The following is a 10,401-nucleotide window of genomic DNA, read 5'->3' on the forward strand; positions in this document are numbered from 1 at the left end:
ATGGGAGCCATGGAGTGTCCAGGGATTGGCCATGGGCACAGAAGGCCAACAGAGGGCGTTCAGGGAGAAAGGGGCAGGACTGGGGTGAGGGTGGTGTAGGGAGGAAGGAGAGAAGAAAGAAGGACCCCACAGGGCAGCTGGAGCTCAGAGGTGGCCAGGACCAGGGAGCAGGTTGGTAGTTTCTTAAAAAGTTGTCAGACAGCTGCGTGTGGCTCCTGTAGTGGAGATTCACTCCAGAGCACACGTCCACCCAAAGATGTGGCCGTGAGTGTTTACAGCAGCCCTGCTCCTCACAGCCCACCGGAAACAGCCCAAATATCCCTCTACTGGTGAGTGGGCCAACGAAATTACAACAGACGTTGCTCAGAACGAGAATGAGCTGTTCATGTGACAACATGAGTGAGCCTTGAAAACAGGGTAAGGGAGCCAAGCCAAGCCATGGGACCCCACAAACACGCCACCTCCGTGCAGCCCTGGGCAGGTCAGGGCTCCCTGGGGCCAGGGTCCTCCTCTCCATCGTGGTGGTTCTTTTCAGGCAAACGTCAAAACTTACCAAGTTGTCTCTTTATTTATTTATTTATTTTTTAATGTTTTATTTATTTCTAGGAGAGAGAGACAGCGTGAGCAGGGGAGGGCCAGAGAGAGAGGAAGCCACAGACTGAAACAGGCTCCAGGCTCCGAGCTGGCAGTCAGCACAGAGCCCGACGCGGGGCTCGAACCCACAAACCGCGAGATCATGACCTAAGCGAAAGTCGGAAAGTCAGACGCTTAACCGACTAAGCCACCCAGGCGCCCCGCAAGTTGTCTCTTTAAATGTGTGTCAGATATTCCTCAGTAAAGCTGTGTAGTAAAGGTTATGGGGTAGATAATATGAACAACTTCGTGCTGGTGAATTTGATGAATAATCTAGAAAAATACAACCTAGCAAAAGTAATTAAAAAGCAAGTGAATGGGGCATCTGGTGGGTCAGTCGGTTGAGCATCTGACTCTTGATTTCGGCTCAGGTCATGATCTCATGGTTTNATTAGAAAAAAAAAGTGGAAAATTTTAAGGTTTTTGTAAGATGAGGTTAATGAAAGGAAAGGATGACCCCTAGGTGTTCCCATGAGGGGGTGGGTGCAGGTTCTTTCTCCTGAGGGTCCCCGGGCAGGAGGGCCCTAAGGAGGGTCCAGGCCGCAGGTGGAATGGAGGGGAGGGAAGCTGGGACCAGCCGGAGGGGGTGCTGCCGTTGGGGGCCCCACGGTCATGGAGCCGCCGTCATGCCCCGCGTCTCTGGGTCAGGCGCACCACATACGCCGTCCTCACTCACTGCGGCTGAGACCCGAGGGCCCGAGCCCTGGAGCCCGCTTGCTGTGTGTGCTGGCAGGCAAGGCACCCACCGTGGTTGACTAGTGATAAAAACCGCACTGTGATGCACTGTATCTAGTCTGAGGTTGGCTTTTTAGTAAACATGGAGCTCTGTGTATACATGTGAAAAGTATTTAAGCGTATACCCACAGAGGGAGATACACCATCAGGCTAAGAATAGCAGTTACTTTTCGGTGATTAGGATTGTAGGGTTTTTTCCTTGGTAGTATTCTTTACTTTCCAGATCATGTTTAATAAATGTGCATATTGCTTTCACTGCAAAACAAACCTAATGAGCTTACCTAAAGGACAGTCGTGGATAATATAGGTATGACATGGGGAGGGCAGGTGCGGAAGCACCCCCTGACCGGTGCCTGCCGGAGTCAGAGGGAAGCCGTGTTCCAGACCATGTAGCAGTGGGCAGCAGAGTGGCCAGGACAGAGGCACCGGCCTAAGAGAGAGCACTGTTCGTGGTGGACGAGGCTGACTGAAGGCTGGCCCAGGGCGAGTGGGCAGGGGGGCAGCACCCCTTCACACAGCATGGCTGTGACTCCTGAAGAGTGTGGAGGGTCACGCCACCTGTGGCTCCGGAAGGCTCCGGCACCAGTGCGGCCAGTGTCCATGAACTCGGGCAAGGAGCCAGACCTGAGGGGTTGACCAGGTCACGGTCGACCTTGGGACAGGTTATGCTGGTAACGTCCTTGTCACTGGAGTCTTGTCAGACGCCAGGGAGGAGAGTTCGCCGGGGGCGGGAGGTGGGGGGGTGCTGTAACAGACCCTCGCTGGAAGTTTAACTTGCATTTTCTGGGTTGCTTAGGAAGCTGAACGTTTGAAAATATGCTTGTTCGGATTTCCTCTTTTGTGAAGTGCCTGTGGTTCCTTTTACGGTCTGGAGCAGGCGTTGGCAAAGGTCTTCCGTAAAGAATGGGACAGCAAATACCTTAGCTTTTTGGGTCATGTGGCGTAGAAACTCACTCCTTGGTCCCAAAGCAGTCACAGACGGGACACAGGTAGTGGGCGTGGCAGGCCCCACCCTAGCTTCGCTTACAGACCAGCCTTGCCGAGCCCTGTCTGGACTGTAGTCTTCCCCGTGGGGGTGTTCGGGGTGTTCTGTGCACCGTGGCTTTTTGCACTCTTGTGTTTTGATTATCTGACTACTTCTCTCTAACAAAGTTGCTCTTGATAGGTGTTCCCTTTGTGGTTAGTGCCTTGTAATTCTGTTTTGTAATCTTTTCCTCACCTGACGTTAGGAGATGTTCTCCCCAGTATCTTTTAAAGTTTTGTTTTGTTTTAATTTTTTTAAATGTTTTATTTATTTCTGAGAGAGAGAGAGAGAGAGAGGCAGTGTGAGCAGGGGAGGGTCAGAGAGAGAGGGGGAGACAAAGAATCCGAAGCAGCTCCAGGCTCTGAGCTGTCAGCACAGAGCCCGACGCGGCGCTGGAACCCACGAACCGTGAGATCATGACCTGAGCTGAAGTCAGACGCTTAACTGACTGAACCACCCAGACACCCCACTAAGAGTTTTTTTAAATCATGAATGGATAATGAATTTTATCAAATGATTTCTGTGCATCTTTGGGAAGATCTTATCATTTTTCTCCTTTTGTCTTTTGTCAATTACTTTCTTTCTCATATTAAGCCCCCTTGTATTCTGGGGTAAACCTAGTTTGTCAAGCATGAGCCTCCTTTTCAGATAGTGGGTCAAGTGACTCCATGTGCCTCTGATTTTGACACTGATGCCCACCAGTGAGTTCAGTCTGATTTTCCTTCCAGTTCTGGTCTGGTGTGTGTGTATGTTAGCTTCATAAAAAGAGTTGGAAAATACTGTCTTTTTGATTCTCTAAGTGGACTTGTTTGAGTAGGTTTGTTTTGGCTCCTTGAACACTTGGTAGAATTGCCCTTGAGACAGCAGACCTTCACCAACCGTCTTCCTGTCTCCTTGGGCCTCATACCGCGGGATGCCCCTGCCTGCCCCCACGCCTCCCATAGGCCCCCGCGCACTCCCCTGTCTCCCATGCCCTTCCAGCCCACCAGCCCCTGGGCCTTCGTGACACCAAACCACCACTGAGACCTCCCTGTGTCTCTTGGGTTGATCCTGGTTTTTCACTGTCAATTCTTGTTTTTCTCTTGGTAGTTTTAAGTAAGCAAAAGAACAGACCAGTTTAACTGGGCAAAGCCAAAGCCGCTGGTCGGGGCAGTGGAGGCGGGAGGGCATTGGCTCTGTGTTAGCACGTGTGGGATGATGCCCCTGTATTGTCTGTCTCCACAGGCTTCAAAATGTAGCAGAGGGTTCCAGGCTGCCATGTACAGGTAAATATTGTAACCACAGAAAACGTCAATTCCTTATAACTCCTTTAAAATATAATCTCTGATAGCTCTGGAAGAGATTAGGGTATAACTACTTACACACATATTCACATTTTTTCTTAATTATACTTCTGGTCGACTCTGTTCTGTTGTTTGCTATGTGGGACTCACCTAAAAATTCTAGAAAGAACTTCATTATAGGACTGTGTGCATCATATATAAAAGACATGACATGAAATGACACGTGCTGTTTCTGTGCTAGAAAATGGACAGAGAGCAAGGGGCAGAAGGGAGGCCCAGATGTGAAGCCGCGCAAGGCGGAGTGAAGCTGCTGGCGGGGTGCCCCCGCATCAGGGCCGCAGCCTGAGCGCCCAGTGCAAAGGCAGGAGGAGGCGCTGAAGACGTCTAGAGGAGGTGAGGCACGGTCCCCCCAGATCTCCCGGCCTGCCGTCCCACAGCCCCTGGTGTGGGTGGGGAAGGTCCCCCCAGACCCCCCAGCCCGCCGTCCCACAGCCCCTGGTGTGGGTGGGGAAGGTCCCCCCAGACCCCCCAGCCCGCCGTCCCGCAGCCCCTGGTGTGGGTAGGGAGGGTCCACAGCTGCGAAAAGCCCACTACTGAGACAGGGCCATGTGTTCACATTGGCTGCTGATGCCCCCTGGTGTCCATGGGGCTCTGTCACCCTCCTTTCCACCCAGGGATCTCAGACGAGCCAGGCGAGGTGTCCCAGGTCTGCTGGCAGGTGCAGCTTGTGGAGGGTGCAGCACTTAAAGCTGGGCACCCTTTGCTATTCTGGCTCATGCCCCCTGGGGTCCAGGGTCCAGTGCTGCACAGGGGCTGCCGAGCATGGGAGGTGCAGGGACGGGCCTCCTGCAGCATGGTGACAGTGGACACTTCCCTTCTGAGTGCAATCCTTATGGGCCTGGGGACAGCAGGCTGGCTGGCCATGGGGCCCAGCGTGGGCAGAATGGGAAGTTGGTGGCGGAGGGTCTCAAGGCTGCTCTTGTCTCCAAATATGGGTGGACAGCAGGCAGTCAGGGCTGTCCTCTGAGCCAGGCGCTGCGCTCAGGCAGCCTGCCCCTCCACCTTCCCCTCTCCCCTGTGGCCTCCCTTCCTCGGGGCTCATCTGGGGTCCTGGCGGTGAGACTTGTGCGTGTTCTTGGAGCGGGAGGGGTGCTGTGTCCTTCACGGCTTGAAGGCACACCTGCTGCCCATCTGGTGTCACCTGGTCACTCAGTAAGTGACGTCTGCGCAGTGTCTCCACCCTGAGGCCCTGCACTCACTCTGCCTGAAAAGTGTGTGTGTGGGGGGTGTCTTTGCAACTGTTTGAATCTTCTCTTCCTCAATAAAGCCTCCACTGGTGATTCCTGAAGAAAATGTCACTAGTTACTGTGGTGTGGTGACTCCTGCTTCCACATGAGCCGCTCACCTTCTGGAAAGACATGTATTCCTTCCTTATTCATCTGGCTCTGTGCGGACTTGTGAGCTTCGGTTATTCTATTGATTATAATCTGATTCATCCTGTTCACCTAATGGTAGTCACGCTTATCGCGAAGTTCTAGTTGTCCCCAGTGTGGCCAGTGGATCCCTTTTGAGTTGGGGCCAGGTCCCCTCCGCTCCAGCTCTGTTACCCTCCCGGCCCCGCCTGGTTCCCCACGGCGGACAGTGCTGTAAACACACTGGGGCCTGCGCCGCCAAGGAGCGCTTACCCCCAGGCCCTCCGGGTGGGCAGAGCTGGGAAGTGGGTGTGGGAGCCCACGCTCAGGCGCACCCACGCGCCTTTGTCTCTTCACCCACCTGCTCCCTAAGCATGAGCCCACACTGACCCTGGTCCCTCAAAGGGGCCAAAGGCCCTGTCAGTGCCGGCTTGCCCATGGCCTCTGTTTTTGCGTGTCACCCTGGTGCAGGGCCCTGTTCTCATTTCAGTGTTGTGCTGCTGGAACCAGCACTGTTGTGGCTTCAGTTCCGTGGTTCGTTACCTGGTGGTTGAGAAGAAACTTTGTTACTGAGCGCGTTACTGTCTGATGGAAATATTTGCATGCGGTCGCATCCTCAGTGGCTGGCTTAGAAAGAGCTGCTCCGTAGAAGGCCAAGGACGTGAGGGCAGCACTCATTTGGGGCCAGCATGGGGCCCCGTTTCCTCCTCTGCTTTGCTTGGATTGATTCCAGGGTGTCCCTTCTCTTGGGATGTTCTCTCTCTCCCTCTCTCTCTCTCTCTCTCTTTTTTAACTGTTCCACAAGGTGGTGCTGGGTTCCCCTGTCAGTCACCTGGGTGGCCTCAGTGCACACACTCGCTGAGGAAAGAGTGCAAACCCACGTCAGTTCAGAGAGGGCCCATCTTTACCAGATGAGGCTCCTTCCTGTGGAGTTAGGCTAACAGGACTGGTTGGCCCATAGGAACCCCTGTGAAAATGTTCCACCAAGTTCCATTTAATTTTTACTAGATTCCTAGTAACATCGGTAAACCCCAACCCACAGACACACCTGGCTGCAAGGAGTTAGGGAAGGTCGTCTCCAGTGGAGACGAGTCTGCTGCAGCCTCATGCGGAGGGAGGAGTGATGTGGGCAAACCCGCGGGGGTGTCTGCTTCCGTGTCGCTCCCTGTGGGAAGCACCGAGCGGTACTGCAGGGTAGTGGCCTTGCTGATTGCGTTCGTTTGCTCTGACGGTTTGTTGGTGCTGCTAGGTCTCAGGATGGGCGACATGTGCCTCCAGACTCCTTGCTCATTCCAGGCCCTTCACTGCCTCGTGCAGCCCCCAGGCCCTGGGCAGGCCCCCGTGCCACGCCGCACGGCAGCAGGCGCAACTGGCACTTGCCTTCGGACCTCATGCGAATGGAAGCGGGTCTGAAATCCTCCAAGCAGTTTGCTTTCTTTTTCCTTTTTCTTAAATGGCATTGAGCAGTGAATGTCCTTGCTGGCGGCCTGGGAGCTGTGTGCGCTGTGGCCACTGGGTGCGGCCAGCCACCCTCAGTGATGCCTTTGACTCTGATGTCCAGGAGTATCTGTTTCTCTTAGTCCTCTTACCGTGAAGGCATCCGTTCTGTAATATTTACTGGAGCAGCGTTTTGGGTGGGTTTCCTACTGTTGCTGCAACAAAGGACCACAGGCTTGGTGGCCAGAGCAGCACAAATGTGTCATCTGACGGTTCCAGAGGTCGGAGGTCCAAAGGGTCTCACTGGGCCAAAGTGAAGGTGCCCACAGAGCTGGCTCCTTCTGGCTTCAGGGGAAAATTGATCTTTGTCTTTTCCAACTTCTGGGGCACCTCACCCTTGGTTCATGGCCCACCTTCAAGCCATCAGCCTAACGCTCCCAGTCTCTCTGACTCGGACCCTCCCATCACCCCTTTTAAGGGCCCTGCGATGACAGGGCATCTATGGGGTCATCTGGGACCATCTCCCAGCTCAAGGACTTTTTGCCGTGTGAGGGAACACACAGGCTTTGGAGTGGGACATGGCCATCTCCAGGAGCTGTTCCATGTCCTGACGCAGCTCAGGAGATACAGTGACAAAACCCTCCTCGGGAGCCTGCAGTCTAGCCGGAGAGACGGAGAAAGCTGGGCCAGAGCAGGAAGGGGCCCTGAGATGGAGACAGCATGGCAGCACTTTGGTGCACAGATGGTTGGACTTCGATGCTGCCATGTTGTATGTGGTGCTGACATCCTGTGAGATAATGACGGGGATCAGCAGGTGGCCTCGGGTACTCCAGCCTCCCCACGGTGGGGGCTTCTGTGTGCCCCTCTGCTTCTGGGCCTGGGCACTGCTGAGCCAAGAGGCTACTGAGCCCCAGGGAGGGTGGGGTCCTGGAGGGCTGCTTGGGCTTTCCTTGGACAGGGTAGAGGGAAGAGGGGGAGGGTCTGAAGCCCCTGCTGGCTAAATGATTTGCCATTTGCAACAATTGCAGCGAATATCTTTTCTCTTTTTAACGTTTATGCACTTTTGTGAGACAGAGTGCAGGCCGGAGTGGGGCAGAGAGAGGAGACACAGAATCTGAAGCAGGTTCTAGGCTCTGAGCTGTCAGCACAGAGCTGGATGTGGGGCTCGAACTCATGAACCCTGAAACTATGACCTGAGCTGAGGTCAGAGGCTTGACTGACTGAGCCACCCAGGTGCCCCTGTGGCGAGCATCTTTTGAACTTGTCCAGTTATTAAGATAAATGTCTAAAATGGAATGGCTCCAGTCCCATCTGGGTCATCTGGGCCCCTCTGGCTGCCCAGTTCCCTGGGCCTTGTCAGGACTGGATGTTGACTTCCCTGACACTTCTGATGTCAGCATGACATGGTGTGACTGTATTGAGGCCTCACTGGAAGACTGCCGCTTCAGGAGAAGGGGCACTGTCCTTGCTGGTGTCCCTTGGGATCATTTATCCCCCAGCTTTACAGAAGAGCCAGAAGCTCTAGCAGTGACCCCTCAGGCTCCTGTCCCAGACCCAGCACAGCCCGCCTGTTCCCCCGGCCTCTCTTCCTGCACCGTCATGATCCTCCCTCACTTGCCCACCTGCCTCACCACCGGGCCTCAGCTCAGTCCTGAGCCAGAGGGTGAGGGAGCTGAGAAGGGCAGTGCCCCGGGCAGTTAAGGAAACGGTAGCATTTGCAGAGAGCTGCCCACCAGGTGTTTGGCGGGAGGGTCCCAGTCCCCTGGGAGAGGACTTACAGCAGTCCCTTTTCCAGACAGAAGTCTCCCACAGAGCCCTTGCAGGTTGGACCTGCCCTAGGGGGTGGCAGCCCCCATCCACATGGTGCTGCCCCTCCTGGGAAGATGTGCTGTAACTTGATTTACGTTTAGTCTGAACCTTTGATGAAACAAATGGGAGTATTTCAGTTATTAATACTGGTTTTCTCTTGTAGAAGCCAAAGATGTTGACCAGAAAGATTAAACTCTGGGACATAAACGCCCACATCACCTGCCGCCTGTGCAGCGGATATCTCATCGATGCGACCACGGTGACCGAGTGTCTGCATACGTGTATGTGGAGAATATTGTAGAACATGGCAGCTGTGGGGGGTGTGTGTGTGAACTGTCTGCATATGTGTATGGCGGAATGTTCTAGAACGTGGCCTTTGACAACTTCTAGCCTTGTGCTTTCTTGATACTTGTGGTTTCTTTTTTCCTTCCTTTGTTCCTTTGTTTTCCTTCTTGCTTCCTTCCTACCTTTCTCAACCAAAAGCTTTTAGCTCAAGTACAAAGCAAGACACAGAAGCAGGAAGAAAGAAGATCTTAAAAATAAATCAGAAAAGTTACTTCAAATTAAAAACATTGTGGGTAATTTCAGTAGACATACCATTGAAGAAAGCTAAGTACAGGAAAAAACTTAATTATTTTTATATAACAGCAAAACCAGTAACTGTGTTATGACAGAATATTCATTTCTAGTGGACAGAAATGCTTCCTTTTTAAATTTCCCAATGAATTCCGTAAACCTTTTAAACATAAGACTGAGGTTCGGCTCCTTAGGACTAATAAGTCTGTGTTTTGATGTTTAGACGACTCCTAGCTTGTGCTGAACTTGGGTTTTGTTAACACGCCCCCTCAGCTGGACAGTAGGTGTTGCTGTTTACCCTGAAGCGTAATTACCCTCCTGGTGGGTGAGAAGCTGGGAGGAGCCCCTCTGCCAGCTGCCGGCAGGCACTCCATGTAGATAGGATCTTTGAAATACAACAAATGCATGTAATGCGGATGACTTTTGATCATGTGTTTTCCACTTCAGAAAATAAAATATTTGACAGTTTGAACCTTTGTTTTAAAGGTAACTGTAGTTTTAGATTGTTAGTTTCACTGAATTTCCTTGAAGTTTGATGTAAAAGAAAATCTTGTGATCTTTTTTTGGACAAACATGAAAATTATACTGTTAGCCCCTATGGTGAGGTTTGGGTGAGACAGGTAGTTTCTGGTGCTTTCTCAGCTCTTGGGCTCTTAGCACCTCCTCACTTAGGTTCCTCTCCCCTCTTATCCCTGCGTCACAAATCTGCCTGGTGAGGTGGCTGACTGAGCACTTGGGGCCTCTCCGTCATTCCTGAGACCTGAGAGGCGGGCGCCCCGTCGTAGCGGCCATGCGTGAGGCCGTCTGCGCCGCGGCCTCCATGTCTGCCGAGCCCGAGGGGGTGCTGGCGTCTCCCTCTCGGGTTGCTTTCTGACACGAGTGTGCTTTTGCAGTCTGTCGGAGTTGCCTGGTCAAGTATTTGGAGGAGAATAACACCTGCCCCACGTGTAGGATCGTGATCCACCAGAGCCACCCGCTGCAGTACATTGGGTAAGTGCGCCCAGGCCCAGGTCCCGGAGCCACAGCTTCCGGCGTCACCCTGTGTGTCAGGGACCCGCCTTGGCCTGGGGCATCCGTGACCACACAGGGTGGCGGATCTGGCCAGGTCAGACCGATGAGCGCTGGGGCTGTTCCCACAAGTTTCCAGGAATATTTGCTCAAATTGAGTAATTTGAGGAACCTCGGGATACGACCCACCTGGATTCACTACTTGCACAATAAATTGGCTGAAGTTTACTCTGAAGTGGAGAGCAGCCCTTGGTCCACCTTCTGGTCGTGGGACAAGTGGTCCTAGGTCCCGGGTCGCTGCCCCTCGTGTGTGGCCTGCATCTTGCAGCTGGTGCTGCAAGGAGCCACCTCCTTTGGTTTCAGGGAGATTGGACCCCCCTTGGAATCAGCAGCATTTGTGAGGGAGGTGTCAGGGAGCTGGCATGACCTGACCTGGGGGTCAGGCCGTGATGGGCAGGAAGTGCTGGCTTGCGGCTTTCATGCA

At 53.4% G+C, this 10,401-nt stretch overlaps 1 protein-coding gene across 1 annotated transcript in view; it reads left to right on the forward strand.

The window, feature by feature from the left end:
- The first annotated feature begins 8,496 nt into the window (after positions 1–8,496).
- The window catches only part of PCGF3 (polycomb group ring finger 3), a 42,397-nt gene continuing 40,492 nt past the window's right edge, over positions 8,497–10,401 (forward strand). Inside the window, exons 1-2 of the mRNA XM_077750482.1 lie at positions 8,497–8,614; positions 9,803–9,899. Of these exons, the coding sequence (XP_077606608.1) occupies positions 8,506–8,614; positions 9,803–9,899 (206 nt within the window). The 5' untranslated portion in view covers positions 8,497–8,505. The remainder of the gene's footprint in view (positions 8,615–9,802; positions 9,900–10,401) is intronic.

This window comes from Crocuta crocuta, unplaced genomic scaffold, assembly GCF_008692635.1.
Source record: "Crocuta crocuta isolate KB4526 unplaced genomic scaffold, BGI_CrCroc_1.0 scaffold179, whole genome shotgun sequence".
NCBI classification, from domain to species: domain Eukaryota; kingdom Metazoa; phylum Chordata; class Mammalia; order Carnivora; family Hyaenidae; genus Crocuta; species Crocuta crocuta.